The sequence below is a fragment of the Echinops telfairi genome, unplaced genomic scaffold (genome assembly GCF_000313985.2).
Source record: "Echinops telfairi isolate 266 unplaced genomic scaffold, ASM31398v2 ScPeMD7_3533;HRSCAF=4204_0, whole genome shotgun sequence".
NCBI lineage: Eukaryota > Metazoa > Chordata > Mammalia > Afrosoricida > Tenrecidae > Echinops > Echinops telfairi.
The window spans coordinates 85,719,257-85,745,357 of NW_022107431.1; the positions used below are offsets into that span (position 1 = coordinate 85,719,257).

General features: G+C 51.3%; 1 protein-coding gene across 3 annotated transcripts in view; it reads left to right on the plus strand.

Annotated features, from left to right (window-relative positions):
* The window catches only part of LOC101657756 (sine oculis binding protein homolog), a 206,149-nt gene that overhangs the window by 158,069 nt on the left and 21,979 nt on the right, over positions 1–26,101 (plus strand). For all 3 annotated transcript variants that reach the window (XR_006680514.1, XM_045294709.1, XM_045294710.1), the window contains one exon: positions 24,995–26,095. Coding sequence is in view for 2 of the 3 variants with exons in the window: in XM_045294709.1 (XP_045150644.1) it covers positions 24,995–26,095 (1,101 nt within the window). In the remaining variant the exon portion in view is untranslated. The remainder of the gene's footprint in view (positions 1–24,994; positions 26,096–26,101) is intronic.

Sequence of the window (26,101 nt, forward strand, 5' to 3'; positions counted from 1 at the left end):
TGAGAAGAGCTAGAGATTTGTTCAGCTGGTAATTAAAAAAAAAAAAAGCATCCTGACGGCCTTTACTGTTTGTTGGGTGTGGAAGTAAATACCTGGCAAACCGCATCCTGCAGGGGCGTGGGGTGGGGGAGCCGGCTGCCAGCGGATGCCATGACCCAGGTTTTCCTCCCCTGCGGATCCCTTCTGAAGGTCTGCTGGGCCTGCCCTCTGCGGCTGCCCCAGCTCCCTCCCCCTCCCCCGTAGGCCTCCCAGGCCCCAGCCTGTGATGATAATGGAGAAGCCACGTGAGGTCTTTGTGGGACTGTCTGAGCCTGGGGTGTTTATTATCTTTCTGTACAGCATCCTCCCGGTAGGAGCACGGGGCGAAGGGGGGCGGGGGGGCACTGCGGAGCCAAGGAGCAGTAATCTTCCGGAAAGAAAGAACAAGACCAGCAGCAGCAACAACAACGCAAAACTTCCTGCAGATGTGGAATCTGAAGGAATCCGAGAAAGCAAGCCTATTTTTAGCAAGAGTAAGAGTGCAAGTCGTGCTAGACACCACAGGCTGCTGTCACTAACACTTGGCTATCAGCAGTCTTCTCCCGTTCAAGCAAGACAGCCCTGCCAGTGGAAAAGAACCGAGAGGGGATGTTATCAGCTCCCGCAGCCTGCAGGGAGTGCCCATCTCGGGGCCTGGCCAGCTGGCTAGGTCCTGGGGTCACCCGTGCCACCCGCCAGCCACTGATGGCAGGCAGTGATGATGACAAAGGCGTTCTTTGCAGATGAAGAAGCTGACCAGGTGACCTCAGTAGGGAGAATGTCCAGTACACCTGGCTCCATTAAGCATGGGTGTATGGAAACGCAACACTCACATGAGCGGGCATGAGAATAGATTCACTGTAAAGACATGAAGCAACGCCATGGGGAGAGCCAGTGAACTTGAGGTGAACCCAAGAATGTCAAAAGAGAGAATCCCAGAAACGTGAGCTGAGGAGAAGTTTACTTCACAGGCCCCAAAGAGCGTATGCATTACATCCTCCATGCCCCGGATGACTAGCTCACCCAGATCAATATCAGGAGGTCTGGCACACAAGTTCTTTTGCAACTTTAAGCAGCAAGCATTTCTCGAAGTCCTATCAGGATAATTCACTCTGACTGAGTTGCAGGGGCTGTGGTAAGGTATCTGAGGACCACAAGGTGACTTCGCGAGCCTCCCGCCCCACTGCCCATTCTGACTGCCACCTGTTTCTACCCTGCTCACTCACTCACTGCCACTGAGTCTATGCTGACCCATAGCGACTTTATCGGACAGGGTAGAATGGCCCCTGCGGGGTTTCTGAGAGTGTAACTCCTTATGGGAGTAGAAAGCCCTGTCTTTCTCCCCAGGAGCTGCTGGGGGTTTTGAACTTCGGACTTTGCAGCTTTAGCAGCTCAATGCGTCACACAGGTGTTCATTTATTGGTACGCCTACCGGTCATTGGTGGTTCACACTGAGTTGGGGGCGGGGAGCAAAAAAGTGTAGAAAACCACAGAACTAATGGACTGGATGCAGAATGGCAAGCCCAGCTGATTTTCGCTCTTTTGAGCTTTGGTTGGCAGTGCCATACAGACGAGAAGAAGTTGAAGCTTTTCAAGGCGACCGGCCGCGCAGAGCATAGAGGAGAGAGAGTGAAGATATTGGTTAGCCTCCCTTTTGTGGCCACCGAGCAATGCTTCCCTAATGCGGCTCCCAGACCAATGGCATCGGCATCCCCTGGAAACACGGAAGACAGGCACACCTTCCGCCCCCGAACCTCTGGGGATGGGGCCCAGCACCCTGCGTTTCGACAAGTCCTTCAGGCCACACTGAGGCACTCAAATGGACGTCTTGCCCTGAGCCCAAGTGGGGCCAGGCCTTGCTCGGGACATAAACTAGAGTCTTGGGTGCCCCTCCTGTGGCTCCCTCAATCCCACCCAAGGGTCAAGGCTGTGGCCAGTTACACTTCATTCAGGCGGCAGAGATCAACATTTAGAGTGTGCCAAGGATCCTTTTAAGACTGGGCCTGGGACAAAATCCATAGCCAGATTTGGGGTCCTCTGATCTTGTTTCAAGGGTGATGCCTCCAAAGTTTCCAGTGGGTGACAGATAGCATTCGTTCAAATTGCATAACCATTCAACCACTGCTAGACTCGGGCATCCCTTTGCACGGTCCTTGACAACGCTCTACTCTTATCTAAGGAAACCCATCTCTCTCCTCTCGTTGTCTAACCCTTCCCGTTCACAGAGGTTAAATAACTTGCGTTGGGTTGCCCCACTCTGAAACGACACAGCTAGGATTAGAATCAAAGTCCAACTCCAGAGTGGCTGAATCAGTCCATCCGGACAGAAATATTCATGGCTGCGGGGGCATTGTTGTTGCCGGTGGTGGTGGTACCATCTAGTCGGCTCTGACCTAGTTCAACCCTGCGCACAGCAGAATGAGCTGCCGCCAGCCCTGCCCATTCCTCGCCACTCCTGTGGTGGAGCCATTGTTGTAGCTGCTGTGTCCATCCATCTTGTCAAGGGCCTTCATCTTTTCCCTGCCCACCTTGCTCTACCAAGCATGTGGTCCTTTCCAGGGACTGGTCTCTCCTGATAACATGGCCAAAGCATGCAAGACAAAGTCTCGCCATCCTTGCTTCTAAGGACCATCCTGCGTGTGCTTCTGCCCAGAGAGATTGGTGGTAGATTAGTGTCACCACTTTGGGGGGGTATTTGAAATTTGAACAGAGCACTCCTGGATAGGCCATATTTAAAATCCATCCCCGCCCCCTTTAAATGGAGAGAAAATGTTTTGAGAAAAGATGTACAAATGCGCTTTGCACAATTGATGTGTGTATGGATTGGGATAACAGTTGTATGAGCCCCTAATAAAATGTTAAAAAAGAAAAAAAAAATCCATTTCCCCCAAATAAATCATTAGGGGTAGCATAGCATACCTGAAAAGGAAAAGGTAGATATTTTGAGGTAGTGAGCTGTTTCCAACAAGCCTAAAATCACATCACATATACCTCCTACAGAGACTTGTGTGCCGAGTCGAAGGGCGTGGATTTCCCCCTGAAGTGTCCCATGCTGAGAATGAGCAGATTTCCGCTTCCTGCGTGGCACAGGAAAGTGTGTAGCTACTAACCAAAAGGATGGAGGTTTGAATCTACCCAGAAGCACCTGGCCAGCAGTGGGGGTGGGGTGGGGTGGGGTGGAGGCAGAAAGGCCTGACGATCTGCTTTCAAAGGATCACAGTCATGAAATCCTTTGGAGCAGTTCTACCCAGCACACCTGGGGTCACCCACTAGGTGTTGGAATCAGCTTGATGGTAACTGACCCAGGGAGTTGAAGTTGAGACTGAAGAGCAGGTAGGAGCTTAGTCACCTGGTCGGTGATGGCCTGGATGCCATGCTTCCTTAGGGACAGTGGAAACGAGTCTTCCTCCTGGAAGAAAAGACCAAAGGCATCCCTTACCCATGAGACCAGGTCTTTGATGGGCTGCCAGATAGGTGGACAAGGTACAGCCACAGCCGTGCTGTGTGACTGAGCAGGAGAGCGAGTCCCGTGGGCAAGGGCTGCAGGCAGGCAGGTCTCTTCTTGTCAGAGTTTGCTAACGAGGGTCGGATGGGTATTCTTGTAAAGCAGTGAGTCCCTGTGGGCAGAAGCATCACAGTAGAGCCTGATGATCAGCCGCGTCCAGGTGGAGCAGATTCCTCACACTGATGCAGAGGTGTGTGAAACGACCCTCTGGTGCCAGTTCAGCTCCTGGGAATCTTTCCCAAGGCCACTGAATTGTGCACTGAATCCAAAATCAATATGGCACGGGGATTTGATATTGAGCTATCATTTCAGTCCCCCCTTTTAAAAAGTCACTGCGTATCATTCATGGGCATATCTGGGTGGTAATGACTGTCTGGGTATTTGCTCCCCATTTATCAATTCAGGGGGAGCACCCTTCTCAAGGTGTGCTGCTCTGACCGACCGGCGGTTCCCTTTTCATGTTAGTAATTAGAAAACTCAAAGTGGAACGCTCCCTGGGCAAGGAGCTTGGGGACAAAGCAGGCAAGATCCCGCTGCAGTGCGGGGCGCGTGCAGGGCATTTGTGTTATCAGCCTTTGTGTTCCATTCAGCGCCCACGAGCAGGGCTCAGGGTCTGTGTGGCTGGTGTGATCGTGGTCTCCAGACACCGAAGGATGCAGACCCGGGGAAGGAAGGGATCCCTTTTGTTTGAGGCGAGGGGTGTCACGAGGGTAGGGAATTGTGAGACAAGAAAAACGTAGGTGCACCATCGCTAGAGTACTTTGGAACAATTGATTGATTACGCTTTCAGATATTTTCTAGGACTATTTTTCTGCCTTCCAACTCACTTGCAAAACCAGAGGGGCCCAGGCGGAGAGACCCTCCCTGAGGAAACGGCAGCTGTGGGGGTCGGATGAAACGGACGGTGCAGTTTCCTCTGCCCTTCCCGCCAGTCTGCCTTGTCCACACGAAGACCGGGGCTCGCCCCTCCTGCAGGACTCTGCTCACTATCATAGTGCGGGGGAGCTGCTCCAAGCCTCCAGCTGCTCCGTGGGAGAGGGAGGAGGGCTTCTAGTCCCATAAAGAGGTGCGGGCTCCGAAACCCACGGGGGCCGTTCTACTCTGTCCGAAAGCGTGCCCATCGACTCGATGGCGGTGATTTGGTTTTTTGGTGATAGTCAGGGTGAGACAATCAGGTGGTCAGCTTCTTGGCTGAATGGGCAGAGACAAGCTTCAGCAGCTGCTCTGAGGGAGGGAGACACGTCAGCGTGCTTCTGTAAATCCACGTCTGTGAAGGTCACCCACCGTCGTCGTCGAGTGGATTCCAGCTCTTAGTGGCCCCATGGGACAGGCTAGAACTGCCCCCACAGAGTTTCTGAAGGAGGACCCTATCGGAGGCGTCTGACTTGGGTTTGGTAACGGGTCGACAGGAGTGCGAAGCCGTCGATCTTTACAGAAGCAGGTGGCCTCTTCTTTCACCTGAGGGGCAGCAGTGGATTCAAACCCCTGACTCTGCATAGCTACAGTGCCACCAGGCACTTGGAAGCCCCGCGGGGAAATTCTGTTCTGTCCTGTCGGGTCACTGAGTTGGAATTCACTTGAGGGCACATAGCAACAAACAGGGTCCAGGAGATGCCTGACTTTCCTGATACCTGCCAGCTTGCTCTGCCATCCCTCCTCTGGAGGGGAGCAAGGGGGTGGGGAGGGCGAAGGTAAAACCACACCTGTGATTGGTAGGAAAGGATCGGGACACTGGGCTGGAGGGAGGTGGCTGTGCAGGGGAGGGGCGGAGGGAGGGCAGACCGCTTGTGCAGGAAGATGGCACTGGGCCAGCGTGGATGTCTCAGCCAGCCCCAAGCTTTCCCCTCCACTCTCGGAGCTGCTTGTTCTTCCGAGAGTCTAGCACCAGCTGCAGTTTTGTGAAGACCCTCGGCTTCAGTCCCTGCTTCACAGCCTGTGCCTGCTAGCTGAGCTGTCCCCACTGCCCCCTCCCTGCCAGGACTTGTCCACTGCCATTGAGTTTATTCTGTGGAACCGAGTAGAACAGCTTCTCCGGGTTTCAGAGACCAAATATGAAGGGGAACAGACAGCCTCGCTTTTGTTCCACAGAGTGGTTGGTGGGTTTGAACCACCAACCTGACAGACGGGCGGTGGCTGTGCACAAGATGCGCTGGCCATGCAGCCCAGTGACTAAGCCATAGCACCACCAGGGCTCCGTTCAAGGCTGTGGCCTTCTAGAAATGGCTGTGTTGGGGGATGTTGCCCAGAGGATGCCCAGCACCCAGAGTTTCTTGGAGACTAATTATAGAGGAAGCTGTCTACTTCCGTAAAGAGGCACCGTCTCAGAAACCTACAGGAGCAGTTCTCATAGGTTTTAGTGGAGTGTCCAGAGCCTGTGCCTATAGGGTCTCCATGAGTCAGAACTGGCTCGATGGGAGGGCAGTGTGCAATTACAGAGACAGCTATATCCAGACATTTTGCACAGTCATTGAATAGCACCAAAAAGTGAAACCATGGGAAGATACCAAGGCTGATATTTGGACAGGATTTTTGTGCTTCGCTTCTTGGAAGTTTCCATACTATCTAGCTTCCTCTGCGCCTTTGAGGGGGTGGGGTGCAGATTTTTTTTCTTTTAATGACAAGAGCAACTGCCATGTAATTTTTTTACTCTGAATCTGACCTCTTTTTGCTGTTGTTAAGTAAAATGGTGTTTCGTTCTTGGCTGGTCTGTGTAGCTTGCTCTGTGCTTTACTAGGGAATGAGAGCCTCAGGTTGAAACCAGCCGCGGCCTGTTCTCTGGAGGTCTCCACCAGTGGGCAGAGCAGCGGGAGCGTCATCTCCAGAGCAGTGGACACAGAAGTGTTGTTTCTCTTATCATGTCTGGCCGAGAATCCCTTCTTCCACTGGAGTCTGACCTCTGGACAGTCCTGGGGCCATAGCATTTGCATATGGGCACTTGGGGGGGAGTCCTCCTCAGGGAGGCCATGTGGTGGTGGGGTTCAGTGGAAACAGTCTTGCCTTCCACGTAGGGGCCCTGAGTTCAATTCATGGCCAGCGCATCTTGTGCATAGCCACCGCCCATCTGTCAGGAAGGCTTTGGTGCTGCTAGAATGCCGAATAGGTTCTAGGGAACTTCCAGATGGAGGCAGACTGGGAAGAAGGCCTGGCAGTCTGTTTCTGAAAACCAGCCAGTGAGACCCGGGTGGATGGCAATGGACCGTTCTGGCCAGTGCTGGCCTGTGTACAGGGTGGCCAGGCACGGGCCGGGCTCCGGGGGTGGGGCTTCACAACTGCAGCCACACCTTGGTCCTCAGGCCGCTGTGCTTGAGCTGGGTGTCAGAATCAGGGGTCTGATCAAAATGAGAAACTGGCAGGCCGCAGAGAGAGGTCCCTGGGGAGTTGCTGAGCTGTTGTGTGTGCTGAGGTGGGTGGAGGTGAGGGGGAGCACCCAGGAAAAGAGCAAGCTTTCGGAGGAGGCGGGCTGCTCCTCTGTCCACAGCGAGGACCTGTTCGAACTGTCCTGATGTCAGCTGCCCGAGCACCTGAGCTGTCCCAAAGGACGAGGGTGCCCCCCCCCCAGGGATCTCCTGAATTAGGTGCCTGTGTGCCCCCCACCCCATCTGAACTTCGCTGTGGGGGTCTCCCCACAGTGTGAGGAGACCCTCGAGAACCCCCACAGCCGTGTTCTAACCCTGATTCTGAAGTGTGCTGGGCTCCCGTGTGGTCTCCGGGAGCCAGCCTCAAACACACACACACACACACACACACACACACACACAAATGAATTTGGCTTTTCACCCATTAAATAGGCCAATATCACGATGAAGAAGGTGAGTGTGTTGAGAAAAAAACATAAGCCAACAAACCACCTTGTTCAAGGTAGGAGGGGGGGCGATGATTGCCCAGGCTGGGGTTGGTGTCCTGTTTCCCGTCACTGTGCCAGCCTTGTCCTAAGCTGAGAACCCAGCAGTGTGTCTCAGTGTGATGCCCTGTGTGACCATGCATCAAGCTCCGGGAAGCCCAGCAGATGTACACAGATGAATATTTAAAGAGGAATGCAGAAGAATGAGGTTCCAAACATGCCACGTTCAATTATTAAACATCCATAATGGGATTCCGATCCAAATACCCCTCGCCTGTCTCGCTGGCACTCAGCAAGATGCCCAGTGATCCAGTGCGGCTGCGTTGTCCACAGCTGGCTAGCCCAGGCGTGCTCTCTGCAGGCGACTAGCCACACAGACAGGGGCAGTATAGACAGCCCAGTGCTTTCTCAGTGGGTGATGGTGGCAACCCATTTAAATCAAACCGATGGACAAAGTGGCTCAGCATTGTTGACTGGGCCTAGAAGAGAAGTTGAGTGATGTTCAAGTGGTAGGAATTGGAAGATGTAGACTACCTGTCGGGAATCACAGGAGCTAACCACAGAGCCAGCCGTTCCCACCCACCACCTGGTCCTCAGGAGAAAGAGGAAGCTTTCTGCTCCTTTAAGGAGCTACAGTCTCGGAAACCCACAGGGCCAGTGCTACTCTGTCCTGTAGGGTTGGTATGAGTGGAGATTGACTCAGTGGTGGGGGGGTTTTGTTGTTGCTATTGTTGTTTTTAGTGTATCAAGCAATGAGGTTGGTGGTACAGGCTGCAGGCTTCTGATGACGAGAGTCGGTTAGGTCCTGGGGCGAATGTCCATTTCCCTTTTGAGATCACAGCTCGTCTGGCCCCTCTGGGACACAAGTGTCACTCTTTTCCTCTTGGTGACAGTCAGTTGGCCCGAAGTCTAGCCGTGGAGTCGAATGAACCCTCATACCCACTCACTCACTGCCATCAGCTGATTCCGACTCATGGCCACCCTCTAGGACAGAGTAGTGCTGCCCCTGTGAGTTTCCAAGACTGTCAGTCTTCACAGGAACAGGGAGCCTCCTCCTCCTCCCACAGAGCAGCTGGGGGGTTGAACCACTGGCCTTCTGGTTAGCAGCTAATGCATAGCCCACTACATCCCCAGGGCTCCTGAACCTGCATAGACCAATCAGATCTCTTTCAAGGTCAGTGTGCCAGCGAGGGGGGGTTCAGCTAGTATTTATTACTTTTCTATTTTTATCCAGCATGACAGATAAGGACGGTCCTTTAGGCATCAGGATAAAAGTGTGCTATGTTGTTTTGTTGTTGTGTTGGGAGCGTTTCCTGCCTCTGTGGGGGCTGTTTGGTTCTCATGAAATGATCATGAATGCATCTGCCACACAGAAAATGCCATGGGCTGACCTAAGATGCCCCCGGGTGAGGCGTCAGGCTTGGGAAGGTGACCCGAGATGGAACAAGACTCCTGATGTCTCGTTGGCGTGCGGCCTGTGTGGGGTAACTAGCACGCGGAGGACAGACATCGAGTTTTAGTGATTGCAGAAGCGGAAACCACAGGGTGAAATGCAATAGGGTCCAAGCCTCTGTGAGCACAGGAAGCCCATGGCGCGAGGGGGCGGGGGGCAGGGCCTGGAGGCTGCAGGCTGGAGAAATGAGCTGTGAGGGAGCCAGTAACCTTGATTCCTCACAGGGCAAGCAGGAGGGCACAGGTGGGTGAGGACCTTTCCCACCGTTCATTCACGGCCACCAGCCATGTGCTGACCCTTCCCCACGTGCAAGGCAGTGCCCCGCCTCCTGAGAGGCTGCAGGGTACTGCAGGGCCCAGTGCCTGTACCTTAAAGGAAACTTTAATCAGAGGAGACATGACCACAGTTTCCTGGCCCTGTCTCACGTGCCTCCAAACCGTGAGAGTAGCATTTTGCAGTGTTTTCTCTATGGGCGCCGACCTCAGAGACAGAGAGTGCTCATCTTAGAAAGTGGGAGAAACTCTGGGTATCAAGTGAACCGCGTTTCTGCTCTGCAGAGCTCCTCAGGACGATTCCACGGGGCTCAGTGGTCTTCGCTGTTGCCGCCTGGGGAGGAGGTCCTGGCCTCATGAGGACAACGTGCGCATAGATTGAAGCCCTGCCAGGTGCTGGGCCAGCCTCCTCATCAGCTGCAGGCTGCGGCCTGGGAAACCATAGGGTTCTCCTTGGCGTAGGGTATGCGACATCTCCCATGCTCACTGGGCCATGGGTTCCTTATTTGGGGGCAGAACAGAGATGGCAGTAAGGAACAGGGTGGTCAGGGAGAAGTGGGGAGTTGCAGTGGGCTGTGGAATCAGCAGGGCCCAGGGGAGCATTCTCCTTTGCTTTCTGTGGAGAGTCTTAGAGATGGCAGCATTGGCCGATGCAGGCATCTGGGTGGGGCATGTCCTGGTGTCTGCAGGTCCCACTCCTGAAGCTGATGCAGCCCACTCACTCTTGGGCTGACGCTCTTCCGAGCACCCTGCACTCCCAAAGAGCTGCCACCCTCCTCTCCCCATCCCCCCCAAAACAAACAAACTCACTGCCATCCAGTCATCCCAAGGGTGGAACTGCCCCATTTATTGGGGCTCATAAAATTCATCACAATACATAGATCAATTGTGTAGAGCACATCTATACATTTGTTGCCCTCATCATTCCCAAAATTCGCTTGCCTCTTGGGTTCCCGGAATCAGCTCAGTTTCCTTTTTTCCCCCCTCCCCCTCCCTTCCTCTGCCCCTCTCCCCCATGCACCCTTGATAATTCATAAATTGTTATTATATCTTATATTACACTGCCCTTCATCTCCCTTCACCTACCCCTCTGTTGCCCATCCCCCAGAGAGGAGGTTATATGTAGCTTTCTGTGATCAATTCCCCCTTTCTACACCGCCCTTCCCTCCTGGTATCGCCACTGTCACCCCTGGTCCTGAGTGGTTCATCTGTCCTAGATTCCCTGCGTTTCCAATTCCCATCTGTACTGCTGTGCATCATCTGGTCTAGCCAGATCTGCAAGGCAGAATTGGTACCTCTTTATGGAGGAGTCCTGGGAGCATCATCATGACTCGTCGGGCTGCCAACCCCAAGGCCAGCAGTTCAACCACCAGCCTCTCGGAGGGAGAAGGAGGGTGGCTTTCTACAACCAAAAAGGGTTACCATCTTGGAAAGCTGCCAGGCCAGTTTTACCCCCGTGCTACGGTATGGTCGCAGTGAGTCGGAATCAACTCGGTGGCGGCGAGTTTGGTTTGGGTCACTCGTTGTGGAAGTAGCAAGCCTCATCCTTCTCCGGCGGAGCGGCTGATGCTCTTGAGGTTTGCAGCTCACCACAGAACCGCTGTGTCTCCCGGCGTCCAGGTGCCTTCCACTAACTCCCACTTGCTGGCCCCAGGGGTGTCAGAGTGAAACTCAGCCCCCACGGGGTTGTCATTGGCTGTCTTTGCAAACCAACTGCTGTGCCTGTCTTCCGAGGGACCCGCGGGTGAGCTGGCCCCTCCGGCCTTTCAGTGAGCAGCTGCGCATGTTCATGGCTCGCATCACCCAGGGCATCCCCTGGAAGGGCACCAGGTAGTGACTGCCACAAGCGCTTCTGGTGCCCTGAGCGGAGGTATCATCGAACCAAGCAAGGGAGGTGGGCTGGGAAGGTGCTGCTCCTTCCTGTCTTTAAACCAAGCGCACGCATGGGTGCCATAGTGCTAACCCGAAGGTCAGCAGTTCAAAACCCTCAGCCAGTCCATGGGAGGAAGATGGGGCTTTCTACACCTATACCGAGTTGCTGTCTCAGAAACCCACAGGCCGTTTGACCCTGTCCTGGAGGGTCGCTAAGCGTCAGAACTGGCCCGCTGGCCGTGAGTAAGAGAAGGGGCGGTGAGGGTCACATAAGAGCAAGCTTGTGCGGCGGGCCTACACACACTTCCTAAGATCGTGGACGGGAGCGTGAGGCAGACAGAGCAGCCGCTGCCGCCCAGCCTCACGAGCCCTGGTGCTGCTCGTCCCCGGCGGCCTGAGCCCGGCTCCCATGCGCTCCCCTAGTGTGCGCAGGCCCCTGCAGTGGGCTCCTCCTCAGGCTCCTCCTCCGGCCCCTTCCACCTCTGCCCCTGCTCACGGCCTCCTGGTGGTTTCTGCCTGCTGCCTTTCCTCTCCGGTCCTCTGCCCTTATTCACCCAGCCACTCTGCCCACCATGACTCCGTCCCCGGGAGGGCTGTCGATTTCGGCCTTTCCAATGAAGCGAGCCGGAGTGCTCAATGGGCGACGTCTTGCCACAGTCAGGCAGAGCCCCGCCGGTGTCTTGGGGTGCCCTTGGGTCCAGTCAGCTATGACCAGGGAGGAGATGGGGCCATCGTTGTCCCAGCAGACACTCCTCATCTAATGGGTTCTGTTCTGACACCAAAGGGCTTAAACCTTCCCTTCCCTTCCGGCTCCTCCCCACCCGTGTGGGTGCCAATGCACATCAAAGCCAGGCTCCCGCGGAGTAGAACATTCCCACTGGCCTGACTTCATGGGGAGCTCTTCAACACTGGAAGAGAGGGATCCAACGTCACTTACTGACATTATCTTCCAGACTCTCCGTCCTCTGGTGTCTCACCAGTTCTGGGGGCCTGCAGATGTTTGGATTCGGCTGTTCTGTTACCCCTGCCACCCCAACTCTGGGTCTCTTCTCCCCCCAGGAGCTGTCCGATGGGGACGACACTCCTGTATTTCACTTCTTCAGAGCATGCCAATGAATGGTGTCGTTGTGGGATTGTGACCAGGAGGCTCGTATCTGGGTACGAGATCAGTAACATTTGATCCATAACAACGGTTGCCACTCTTAACTTATCTCTAAAAAGAGGTGTAGGACGCAGTGGCTTGTCTCTGTACGGCGTCTGGGGAAAAGTCATGTGATCATGTCTAGTGAGAGTATTGGAAGAAAGGAATGATCAAATTACCAGGTGTGTGAAGATGTCTGAATACATATCTAGCCCAGGTCATTCTGCCTCCCACCTTTTAGCGATGTGGGCATGCTGCCTACTGGCCGAGGCTCTGCTGATCAGGACTGAGTTGTATTAGGGATGCCCTGGGGAGGATCTAGCATTAGTGGAGCGCTGGTTTCCAACCAGGTACTTAGCACAGCAGGGGGGCTGAATTCACAGCACAAAGATGGAAGAGAATTAGGCAAACCAACCAAGAAGCTCTTCAGAGACAAAGGAGCCAACATGTAAAAGGGAAATCAGGAGGAATCTGGCGCAGACGCCCAGACACAAAGGAAATGCTCACTGAGCAGGGGCCCCCACCCCCTTGACTTTGAATGACTTCACCACGCTGAGAGGCAGCCCAGGTGGTCCCTTTGCTCGAGTTGGTGAGCCCAGCACACCAAGCTCCTTTGCATTTGCAGCCTTGTGCACCAGATGCCATAAATGTCACATTTGTATGCGACTGAGCAGAAGGGATTCCAGGGGTGACTCTGGCCCTGGCGGCTGGTGCTGGCCTGAAGCTGGGCCTAGGGCAAAATCACCCAGAGAGAGCCTGGGACCACAGCCTGGCCCGAGAAAACCTGCTCATTATTGCAATTACACTGCTGTCAAACACGCCACCAGCCACTGGGGGCTCGGTGGAGGAGAATTCCAGGGTCAAGGTTTCTGTTGATCTGGGTTCCCTCCTGGGTTCTATTTTTCTTGTGTGGTTTTTCCTTCTAGGTCCACTTCACAGGAGACGGGAGCTTTTCTCTTGATTTTTAATAACTGAATTTCAATAGCCAAATAATAGGTACATATGAGGAGAGTATCAGTAAACCAGGGGCTTCTGGTTTTTTATATAGAGATCAAAATGTTGGATATTTAGCATCAACTGAAAACATCTTTATCTATACGGCACTTTATTTATGTTAAGTGCTTCCCTTTAGAGTGTTTTCTCTGATGCTCACAGTGTCCTTGAAGGCAGGCAGGGGTCCGAGGGCACAGATGCAAGACCCAACCTCTCAGCAGAGGCAGGGGTTGTATCTTCTGATTCCTAAGCCAGCTCTTTTCCTCACCAAACCATCCTGCTTCCCAAGGAAGGAGGCAAAGCCCAAGGCATTGATAGAAAATTGGGATGCAACTATGTTTAGAGGTTAAAGACTGTCCACAGACGACATTAACTTGTGAGGTGGGGTAGGGGGAGAGAGGAAAATTATCCCTGGAAAATCTATGCAACTAGACACCAGAAAGGTGGTAAGAAGACACAGGAGGGGATGGGAAAGCGAAGGAGGGGGTGGGTCTTTCTCAAGAGTCAGCAGATCAGGGGCCTGAACAAATGGCTTCTGCTGTCTCTCTGCCAATGCAGAGTGAAAAAGGCCCCAGTGACCCTGGACTGTGGACACCTAAAAGATAAATAGCCATCTCAGAGATACTGTTGAGATGGGAAAGAGCTCATGAGTAGAGAGAGAGCTGAAATGGGAGACAAGCTATCCCATCAACATATCCAACTAGGCGGGTAAAGCTCAGGAAAATAGACCATGGCGCGCACACACACACACACACACACACACACACACACACACTCACTCACTCACTATATGTGTCATGCACCAGAGTGGGCAACGCAAGATGGAAACCTAAGGAAAATAAAAACCAGCATTAAAAGTATTAGTTATATTTTGGGAATCAAAAAATCCACCGTTGATAAGTTGGTTCTGACTCAGAGCGATCCTACGGGAGAGAGAAGTACTGCTCTAGGGTTTCTGGGATTGTAACTCTCTATGGGAACTGACAGCCTCATCTTTCTCCTAAGGAGTGACTGGTGGGTTTGAACCACCAAGCTTTCTGTTAGCAGCCCAAACCAGAACCCACTGTGGCATCAGGGCTCCTTATTTTGGGAGCATTTCATATAAAAATATGAAGCAGTCATTAAAAGATAGATTAACTAGCCAAGGAGCAACAGGACAAATGACCTAGATCGTGACTAAGGATATCTTTCTCTAGAAAACAGCAGTTGATCATGTCTTCCGTGTTGTGGGAGTTCCGAGTAGATAGTGAGGTGGTGAGGGGAAGCCAACTTTGACCATCTTCTGATGAGCAAAGAGTTGAGCTGCCTGGGGTGTGTATGGAGAGGGAAATGACCTTGGGCTGGGCCATGGCAGAGCAAAGGAATGCTGGCCATGATAAGTCACATCCCCTATATTTTAAGAAAGCAGATGGTTTCTTTAAGTCCTTAGAAAAGGTAGACTTGGTCCCACCACCAGAGGCTCAGTGGTGGTTGGGTGTGGGTGGGAAGTTCTTATGTCTTAAAGGACATTAGGGGTTGAATCCCTGAGGAGGCGCCCACATCGATTAGGAGTTGGGCTGCTAACCACCAGGCCAGCGGTTCTAAACCATCAGCAGCTCTGCAGAAGAAAGATGAGGCTCTCTGCCTGTAAAAGTCACAGTTTCAGAAACACACAGGAGCAGTGCTGCCCTGTTCTATAGGGTTGCTCTGAGTCAGAATTGCCTTGATGGCAATGAATTTGAAGATTTTTTTCAGTGATGGAAGAAGTCGAAGTAGGTAGTCATGTTTAGAGCAAGTGGTGTGTGTGTATGTGTGTGTGTGTGTGTGTGTGTGTGTGTGTGTGTGTGTGTGTGTGTGTGTGTGATATAAATCCAAAGAGCGTGAGAAGGCAAGAGGGGCCACTTTTCTTTGGCTCTCCTTGTCTTCATAAAGAGAATGTTCTCTAAACTCGTAAGGATATGGAAAACACCATAAAGAAGGCCATCTGATTCGCAAGGCAGCTGGAGAGCCAAACCAAAAACCATGCCCAACTCCCTCCCTGGGGTCCGTACTGACCAAGAGCGAGGGACCGTGCAGGCAGGGTAGAACTGCCCCTGTGCGTTTCTGAGACTGGAACTCGTTATGAGAGCAGATGTCTCGTCTTCTCCCTCAGAGATGCCGGTGGTTTTGACCGGCTGGCTTTGCATGGAAGCACTCCGCCACCAAAGCTTCGTGGGTAAAGAGCAGCATCTATTATTCTAAGTGACCCTGCATCCTTAAGCTCCCCGGAAGAAATCTGTCCATAACTTGAGATTTGCTTTTGGGTAATCTTTGCTCTGGTTTGGTAAATGGGCGAGTATCAGAAAGATCAGAAATGGACAGATGCCGACCATTGTTTCAAAGTTGGGGAAAGGTTTCCGATTTCTGAAACCTTACAACCAGTAAACACGATGGCTTCCCTTCAAACGTCCTTGAAGGTGTCATTCATCAATGGTAGGCGAGTACTTAGGGGGAAAGGTTTTTAGTAGAGCAGAAACCCAGAGTGAGGAAGGCGGCAGCATGGCAGAATTCAAAAGAACAGGATTGAAGCGGAGCAGTCGCAGGCCTGCCTGGCTCCTGGCTCCACGGTGTGTAGGCTGGGAGGGTGAGGGAAACCACACAATAAGCTTGCCATTAAATGCCATCACTGCCTGAAAGCTTCAAACCTGGTGCAGAAGAGCTAGTCAACGACTGTCTCCTAGCGTGGCTGCTAGGAAAAGCATAGGTTCTTCTGTGCCAAAGTCAAGGTAGAAGGTTCTTTGTGAGGGAGGGGAAAGTGGCACTGTGCAAATTGCCCCTGGGGACCAGGGGTGAGAACTGGGGTGTTTAAAAGTAAGGGCTTTCTAAAAGCATGTGGATGGCTGAGCTTAGGAAACGAGCTGACTGGTGCGGAGAGCCGCCCGAGTGTAGAACTGCAGTCTGTGGAAGCAGCAGCCAGGTGGAGCTGGTTCAGTTTTCCACCAATCAGAACTGCCCAGGAATGATGTCAGTAGGCTGCCCCAGGCGGAACCACCCCCACCCCCACCCCCAACCAAACCTCAGAGGGATCCTACAGAGCAGAGTAAAACTGCCTGGGAGTTACCAAGTCTGAAGTCTTGACAGAAGTGGGCCTGCACCTTTCTCTTGCCCCGCAGCACCAAACTCCAAAAACCACGCCTGCTGCCTGCCATGCAGCTGGTTCCAACCCAGAGAGACCCTCCGTGGGGCTCTGAGGCCGTACACCTGGCGGGAGCAGACCAACCCATGCTTCTCCCTCAGAGCTGCTGGCGAGTTTGAACCTCCAGCAAGCTGGTGGCTAGCAGCCCAACACGTATCCCCTCATGCCACCAGGGTCCGTTGTCTTTCTGTCCAGGGCTCTACAATTATATGCAGTTCTCGCTGGGCTTCCAGGAAAGTTTGTGCCAGGGAGAAATATCAGTTTGGTGTGACTCACTCTCGGGTTGTGTGGTTGGCTGATGGATCTCGCTGTTGCAGGAAGTATTTGGGCTTCCCTGAAGTCCACTCTTGGAAACCCAAGGAGGAACTTGAGCTTGGTGAGCTCAGTGGAGGCAGGCTGGCCTCAGCCTGTGAAGCGTCCTCTCAGTCGAAAGGGCTGTGATTCTGGAGCCTTCAAGACAAAGACGAATATTAGCACATAGTCAATTGTCTTAATTCTGTAGTCTTGAAGGAAAAGGCAAAAGCAATAATAATTTTTAAAATCCCACAATAGTGGAGTAGTATGGGCATGGAAGCCAGGCAGACCTAAAGTTGAATCTGAATTGACCACTTCATATTTAAAGAGGTATATTCTTGGGCAAGTTATTGAATGGATCTAAACCGCTGCTATTCAACCCAGAGGTGCGTGACAAGAACAGTGGCTATCAACTTCCAAGATATCGGCCACTGAAAATTCAGCGGGGCCAAGTTCTACATGGACACCTGCGTGGATGCTCTGAGTCCTAAGCAACTTGATGGCAATTGGTTAAAGAACCAAACCGAACCTGTCGTCTGTATGCTAATTTGTACAGATGAAGTGAGGCATGCTGAGCACAGTGCCTAAATAAGTGCTTACATCATGTTAGCCATCACTAGTACAATGTCTTATTATGACATCAAACGGGGGCTTGTAGTAGGCGCTGTAAGGAAACACGAAACTTTCTACTGGATGTCCTGGAGAGATTTGAAGACTGGGGAGAGGCGGACACCAGGAACCAAGGTGAGGAGGCTTGAGCATCCGTAGGTGGAAGCCGGGCCTGCATGTGACCCGGCATGAAATGCGACAATGCAAGGAAACGTGCCCGGCAGGGTCCAGCCTCACGTGGATGGTTGTCAAGGGATCGAGCGGTCACCAGCAGCAGCCAGAGAGTGGACTGAGATGGGCCCAGCCGTGCAAGATTGCCAGAGGGGCTGTGAATATTCACATAATTTTTGTTAGCTCATTGTCCTGGGCAGGTAGTCCTTAGAGCAGTGGTTCTCAACCTTCCTAATGCCGCGACCCTTTAATACAGTTCCTTATGTTGTGGTGACCCCCCAACCATAAAATTATTTCGTTGCTACTTCATAACTGTCATTTTGCTCCTGTTATGAATCAGGCGACCCCTGTGAAAGGGTCGTTTGACCCCCCCAAAGGGGTCGTGACCCCCAGGTTGAGAACCGCTGCCTTAGAGTCTCTCGGCTACTGCTGGAGGTAATCTCTGGAGTTGATAAGGGGAAGAGACATGGAGGCAGAGGGCCTGGCAGCAGCTTGACTGCAGGGACAGGTGGAGCAGCATGCTCGTCGGGGATCACTTGCTCATTTCCTTTCCGTTCACGTTCCAGGGAGGGTGGTTAGTGACTATTGATCATCTGATCATTACAGCAGAGCACCTGAGGCTCGGGGTGAGGAAATGACGGCCCCCACTGGGAGACCAGGCTCGGGGTGAGGAAATGACGGCCCCCACTGGGAGACCAGGCTCGGGGTGAGGAAATGCCGGCCCCCACTGGGAGACCAGGCTCGGGGAGTGGACTGGATGGCCTCTGGAGTTCCCTTCAAGCTTGTTTCATTGACCTGAGATCACTGGGCCAACGTGTGGTCTCTCAGGTTCACACCAATGGGACGCAGAGTCAGGCCTTCGGCACTGGGCAGACCAGGTTTTGGGATGTTTGGGTTTTTCAGTTTCCCCCTGGATGAAGATGCAAGTTGCATTTATCCAGCTTAAATTGATCAGAGAGCTTTGTTATAATCGGGGACCTCTCTCAGGAAACCTGAACATCTGACCCTGTCAAGGGGGAAGATTATCTTCATCTGAATCGGGGCTTGGCTGGGAGGCTGGACCCCCGGCTGCAGAAAACAGGCCAGGAGTCCACCTCTCCCTCTGAGGGCAGAAGCAGCGGCTGAGGTCCATAGTGAGCACACGGTCAAAGCTGGTCTCTGACCAAGCACAAAGAGCCAAGCCCTTCTCTGCTCGGCCTGACAGAGCTCAGGGTGCATCTGAAAGAGAAGGCTGCTCTCCAATGACCAGAGCCCAGATTTCGGGAATCCAGCTGCACATTTACAAGAGAAGCAGAACTCAAGTCACTCCAAAAAGTTCCTACCGGGCAGTTTTCTAGCGAGCTTTTCAATTCTACCAAAGATGAGTTCCCAATCTGATTCCAGAAAGAGAAAGCCCAAACCACAAAGCAAAACTCACAAACTCAAACCCAAACACGGTGCTTCAATGAAAAAGAACTCTGTAGCAAACCTCATCTTGTTGAATTCTAAACCTGCAGGCAGAGCCCTAGCTGGTTCCAAGTCTCCTGATTTCTGTGCGGCTTCGCTTGCCTATGACTAGTTCATCATTTTCCTCTCTGTCCACGGCCAGGCCACTCCTGTCCTTCGCTCTTTAATCCAACGTTGCAAAGCAAAGGAGAACAATGAGCTTTGTCCTCCATGGGAACAATGAGCTTTGTCACCTCCATGGGGACTCATCCTTCAAGCATTCCTTCTTCCAGGGCAGCAGTGGGTCATTCTGTCATACAGGCATCTGGCGCTGTGGCTTCTGGTTCTTCCTTTGGAAGATCATCCTGCCACTTAATGAGTCAAGCAGATTGTTTACCAGCCTCATTTTAAAGTAAAACACGCATAGCACTGTTTATGATTTCCACTGTTTAAACAGCAGTTGAGCTTAAAAGGATTTACTCATTTAAATGGTCCTAACACTTGTTTCCGAGCAGCCTGGCTGCTTTGTCAAGCTTTGGCCTGAGTTATAGAATGGCTGGCCTTGGAGAAAGAAGAGGGCGCTGTAGGAATCGAATTAGATAGAGGCTTCTCTGGATGGTGGGCATCAGCGCTGCCTAGACAGCCCTCTGCTCCCCTGGGGACAGGGTGGCGAGTGTGAGAAGCAGCATGTATTCACTCAGAGTAAAGTATGTCCCCTTCTAGCTCAAAGACAGGAAAGCTATGGACGAAAGTCTCTCTTTCCTTCTTCACCTTGTCAAAGGAGCATCCTCCCCACCAAATGAATTCAAACATATGCAGCGTTCCTGGGACATCAGGTACATTAGGTAACAAGCTGAATGAGCTGCCTGGTGCACATTACTTGCCATTTTCCAGGTGGAGAAACCAAGGCTGAGATTTGCAGTAGAATGTACTGCTCGTAGAGACATTGACTCTGCAGTCAAATTCCCATCTTACCATTCCAAATCCCACTTGGTTTCCATCACATCCGTTGTCTTTCGTGTGCACCGACCTGGGGACCTGCTACAAGTCGTGGCTAAGCTCCGAGGCTCAGCTGGTCTGGGACTTGCCTCTCCAGGGTAGGGCTAGGAGCAAGTGTTCAGGTGGGAGCCATTCAGAGCCTCTTAAGTCATTCTTTGAGGTGACTGCCCTTGGGCAGGGCAGACTCTGAACCCTTCAAAATCCTGATCCTCCCTGCCCAATGCCTCGTCACCCTCCTTTGCTTCATTCTTGGGTAAGCTCATGATTTTCTGTGAGCTGGCCTGACCGACAAGATCAACATGCGACAGCCTAGAGGACCTGTCTCTATGGCAAGCGCTATTTCTGCATGTGGAGCCCCAACGTCTGAGCTGTTACCTGGGTGCTATAATCATAGAGGAGTCCCTGGGTGGTAAGATCAAACGTTTAACACCTCGACTGCTAATCAAAAGGTTGCATGTTCGAGTCCAACCTGGGGCACCTTTGAAGAGAGGCCTGGGATCTATTCCCAGAATATCAGCCATTGGAAACCACACGGCACACAGTTCACCTCCGACACACATGAGGTCACCGTGAGTTGGGACAACTTGACAGCCATTGGTCTGACAGTTTTGAAAAGTTGGGAGAATTATTTTTGTCCTGCTTTTCAAACTATTCATGTCATGCAAGGGGTTGCTAATATCTTGTCATTATTCCATTGCTGCAAATGTCTTTGCCCAGATAAGAAAGATTTCAGCACAAGGGGTTCTTAATTAAATATTGCCTGATGCTGGATTACCACTCAGAAGGCAGCAGTGAGTTCCATTAAAAGGTGAACTTCACTCTCGAAGCTGACAGCTGATTAATGTGTTAATTAGAAGCAACCCCCAAGCCCCCACCGCCAGTTACCAGGAATTGTCTTTTAAACCCAGCAGAATGTATATATTGTGCCCCTGTGGGTAACCTCATGGCATACTTTGGCTTTGACTTTGGACGTTTATATAAAAATAAAGGTTCAGTTGCCAGCATGAGTAGCTTGCTTGCTTTCCAGGGGAAATACAAGATGGAAACAGTTACAGGAACCAGAAGCCCTGCCGTTTGGTTTCCTAATATCGAGAGCAAGCGGTATTTCTGCCGAGGCAGGGCCTTTTGAGCGGTTCAGCTTGCCACACATTTATTTCACAGGAAAGGAGTGTATGCACCAGGCCACTGAGCTGATAAGTACGACCCTGGCAGGGAGCCACCAAAATAGAACGATGCTAAACGGACAGAAGGAAATGTTCATTTTGTTGTGTAGAATTGGACACCTCCCAGGAAGATGAATTTAATCTTTTTTGAGGACTGCCATCATAGGGTGAACGGAATCCGCATTTGTTTATCTTCTTTGTGATCTTTTTGTCTCTCTGGTGATTCATGACGTATTTGTGATATAGAGCCTCTCAGCTGTCTCGTTTCCCGGCGTTGCATTAGCCAATGGTTCAGTCCCCTAATGGCCTCGGCTCTGTCGAATCTGGACCTATTGTGCACGGAAGTGGAACCAGAGAGGCTAGATTCCAACAGAAACAAAGCTGGGGTAGACTGAGGGGGAACCATGCCAGAACCCCGTGAGTTGAGCCCTGCGCTTGTTCATATTTATCTGTTAATTGTATACTGTTTCCAGTTTCATCTATTCAGTTATCTAGCCATTTTCAATGACACGCACATATGTAATTGAATATGTTAAAAGATTCTACAGGGGAATAAAGGGACAAATATGCCCATACGACCACAATTCAGAAACCCACAGTTTATGAGACACTCATTATATATTTCATGGGTGTGCATGTTATTTTATTAAAGTGAGAGACATACAGTATATCTTTGTACCCAACTATCACACCTTAAGTAATCAGCCCGGTCTCTTTAAGTGAAACATTTAATTACCATGAGTATGTCATCAGTAAAGATGTAGAATGAGTGATGGCACTGGGTTTTATTGCTTCACATGATATAGCCATTTGTGCCATAAATTCATTGACCTCATCTTAAATAATGTGTCCTGTAAGACGGATTTGATGCATTATTTCTTAAGTGGCATTTTTTTTCTCTAATGATTTTTTTTTCGCTTCATCAGAAAGATGTCTTTCCTGTATTTTCAGATCAGCGTTCTCCAGTGAGATCTAATAAGGCAAGGAGACACACATTTACACTCAAAGCACACAACACAAGATAGTCACACGCGGTCACACAAGTAACGAAACACTTTGGGACGCTGTTGAAAATCAGTTAACTAACCATTAGATTAAGCTCTAACTGGACAGTGTGCTGAAACAGAATTTGGCCTCAAACTTTGATGCCTGTAATTCTTGTGTAAAAAGAGATAAAAGGTAGTGGAGAGTTTTGTTTGATCATTGAGAGAGAGATCTAATCGCCTTCCTTATTCACCAATGAGTTATTGAAAGTAAGGACATGCTGGGAGAACTTTTAAGTAATCTTTGGTGTGTGTTTTTTACTCTGCTTGAAAATATTTATCTAGCTGAAGAAACAGAGGAATCCTCTTGAGGCAGATAATCCAATCTAGCATTTAAAAAAACCAATTAAGGAGTTCAGAAAACTCTTCCCCCTTATGGGTAAAAAGAAAAAAATCCAAAAGAAATAGGCCAGGAAATTTGGTGTGTTCTTTTAATTATTTTAATTCACGGATTTTAACATGGAGTCGATTCTGACTCACAGTGACCCTAGAAGACGGATTAGAACTGCCCCTGTGGGTTTCCAAGTCTGGGAATCATTACCAGAGTAGAAAGCTTCATCTTCCTCCCATGGACCTCACTGAGAAGTGTTCTCTGATTCATGATGCAAACCCCAAACCCAACCCACTGTTGTTGAGAGACTCACAACTCAGAGAGAACTTACAGGACAGCATGGAACTGACCAATAGGGTTTCCAAGGCTAGACATCTTTCTGGGAGCAGACTGCTGCATCTTTCTCCAGCGGAGTGGCTGGTGGGTTTGAACCACGCACATTTTGGGTAAAGAGCTCGGCTGCTCTTTTACTCCTGGGCTCATGATTAAAGGAACTATATTTGATCTCTTACTGCAAATATAAAATTTACATTCCAAGCTTTCTATAGGTGCCTAATATGGAAACAGATGCATGTGGTTTTATATTTAAGTGGAATTCAAATGCCCCATCATCATCAACTAAAATGATCACACAAATCACACACATCATCATCGCACACAAAATGACCTGGTTTTAAAAATAGCTTAAGTGCGTCCTGTTTGCACAACTAGCTCATTCCATCGTTATCTAGTGAAGAATGCTCAGGGGCTGATGGATGCTGTGTGTCTTCTCACCAGAGGTGATTCTGTACTTGTTTGTACGCTGCATATCGTAAGTGTGATCAGAAAAGCCCTCAATCCCGTTGTCACCTGAAACAGCGCAGTCAAACAGAGGTGGGACCATGCAGTGCAGCACAGCATTGCAATGGCTTCCTGTTCTTCCCGGGACTCCCGCAGTTTGGATCCCTAAATTCTGGAAACGCCTCTCTCATCACCAAAGACCATTCTGTAGCCGGCCTGCTCTCTTCGCATTTTTGGCAGGAAGTATTTTGATGTGAGACCAAACCAAAAACAAACATATGCCCAGAAGTGTCCCATCTCATGCCATCAAGTTTATTACCTTGAACATCAATGAGAAAAAAAGAAGTGAGCAGAAGAGTGGAGTTTTAGCTGCAGGGGCACATCTGCCACGTGTGTGTGAGCCCACAATCGCATACTAGCCAACCACCACTGTTTATAGTCAAGGAAAGCTGAGAGTTAAATGAGATGAGTAATCAAATGCCCGGCATATGTTGTTTTTGCATTGTTTATATGACCAATCATTATTAAAATTTATCATCTCTTAATGCTACCAGTTTACAATAGTTAAACACACACACATGCACACACTCTAGCAGACATCTTCCACAAAAACAGGACTCCATGAAGGATGCTGTTGGAGTCCGTGCTCGAGTGGGGACACACTCAGCTTCAATAAGCTCACAATTGCACTAGGTTTCAGAATTTATCTTCTTTCCTGCTGTATGCTTTGAGTGCTGAGAAAATGATGGGGGGGGGGGTGGAGAAGAAAAAAATATATTGTGTAAATTCTGTCAAAAAAGGCACTGAAAGAACGATTGAAAATTTTGACATCTGTTTATCTGTTTATAGCTGTGGCAAGATTACTCATATTAATTCTTGTTTAAAATGCCATATGAAAGAAAGACATTTGTGCAAACAAGAGTCATATTTGAATTGTAGATCATGTCTTCACCATCTGTGAGAGCTGATGGTGTTGCAAAATTAATGTGTTAATGAAATCACAATAATTTCTCCCAAGTAATGGGTTCTGAGCCTGGGCTGACTATTTTCTGAACTTTGACGTCTAGTGTTTTCCAGTTGGGAAAAGCACTCAGCCTTTAATTAGTTCTGCCGCCCAACTTTAAAATACATTTGGTGAGGTCTTTCTTTTGCCAGGAGTAGACTTGAAGGGGGAGGGGAAGGCCAGAACAACTTTTGGAAAATATTCTCTGGTTTTTGAAAAGTTGTTAAATAAGACTGCCTGCCAAGAAATGTCACCGAAAATCCTGACGACTAAAAGAGAGTGGGCAAACAGCTCCAAAAAGGAAAAAAAGAATTCTAGCATCACAGGTTGGGCCTCGCTAACCTCACACGGACCTCGTGACTTTTCCATATTTGTCCGTGAAAGCCAGAGAGATAGGGTGTTCTGGCTAACACAGCACATCTTTCCAACTGCATTCTCGAACACAGTCAGTAGCATAAGGTGACTCCTCCACTGAGGAGAATTTGAAAGGGCTTGTGAGTCAAGCCCACTGAACTTTCTGGAAAACCCTTTCCTCCAAAGCTTCTTGAGATTTACATGTACAGTGAGCCTCTTTGACGGATAAGAATGGGTGGGCCGGTGTATGCAGTCATTCTAATTTGGGGGTGGGATGGGAGAGGGGCTCAGACCCACCTTTGAAGTCATACTTAAAAGAGAGCGCACAATTTCTTTTTCAACATGAAAGAAGCGTTAAGAAAGGGAAGCTGTGATCATTGCTATTTTAAGGAGTCAATATTTGTAAGGCGAGCCCTCGTCTTACTGACATTTTGGAATTGTACCTTTTAGAAGGAAATGGTTCAGCCGGTGGTAGCTTGAAAGAACCTTTATGTGAAACGTGCAACGCCCTCCACCCAACGAAATTGCTCCTCTTACCTGTTGTGGTGTTTTTGTTTTATTGCTGTGTTGCAGGTATGTGACTGGTGTAAGCACATAAGACACACGAAAGAATACCTGGACTTTGGGGACGGGGAACGAAGGCTTCAGTTCTGCAGCGCCAAATGCCTCAATCAGTACAAAATGGACATTTTCTACAAAGAGACCCAGGCCAACCTGCCAGCCGGGCTGTGCGGCACACTACACCCTCCCCTGGAAAATAAAGCAGAAGGCCCCGGGGTGCAGCTGCTCACTCCAGACTCTTGGAATATCCCGCTAACAGATGCTCGGAGGAAGGCCCCCTCCCCGGTGGCTGCAGCTGGCCAAAGCCAGGGCCCTGGCCCAGCCACGTCCACCACCGTCTCTCCATCCGACACTGCCAACTGCTCCGTCACCAAAATCCCCACGCCGGTGCCCAAGGCCGTCCCCATCGGCGAGAGCCCAAGCCTCCCTCCGGTCTCTGTGCAGCCCCCAGCGAGCATCGGGCCCCCCCTCGGCGTCCCGCCGCGCAGCCCGCCCATGGTGATGACCAACCGCGGGCCCGTCCCGCTGCCCATCTTCATGGAACAGCAGATCATGCAGCAGATCCGCCCGCCCTTCATCCGCGGGCCGCCGCACCACGCCTCCAGCCCCAACAGCCCGCTGCCCAACGCCATGCTCCCTGGCCTCGGGCCCCCGCCCGGCGGGCCCCGGAACATGGGCCCCACGTCCAGCCCCATGCACCGGCCGCTGCTGTCTCCCCATATTCACCCCCCGAGCACGCCCACCATGCCCGGGAACCCCCCGGGCCTGCTGCCCCCGCCGCCCCCGGGCGCCCCCCTGCCCAGCCTCCCCTTCCCTCCGGTGAGCATGATGCCAAATGGCCCCCCGATGCCCGTGCCCCAGATGATGAACTTCGGGCTGCCGTCGCTCGCCCCGCTGGTGCCGCCGCCCACCCTGCTTGTGCCATACCCGGTCATCGTGCCCTTGCCCGTGCCCATCCCCATCCCCATCCCCATCCCCCACGTCAATGATTCCAAGCCCCCCAACGGATTCTCCAGCAATGGCGAGAGCTTCATTCCCAGCGGTCCCAGCGACTCGTCGGCGGCGGGAGGGAAGCCGGGCGGACACTCGCTGTCCCCCCGGAACTCTAAGCAGGGCTCC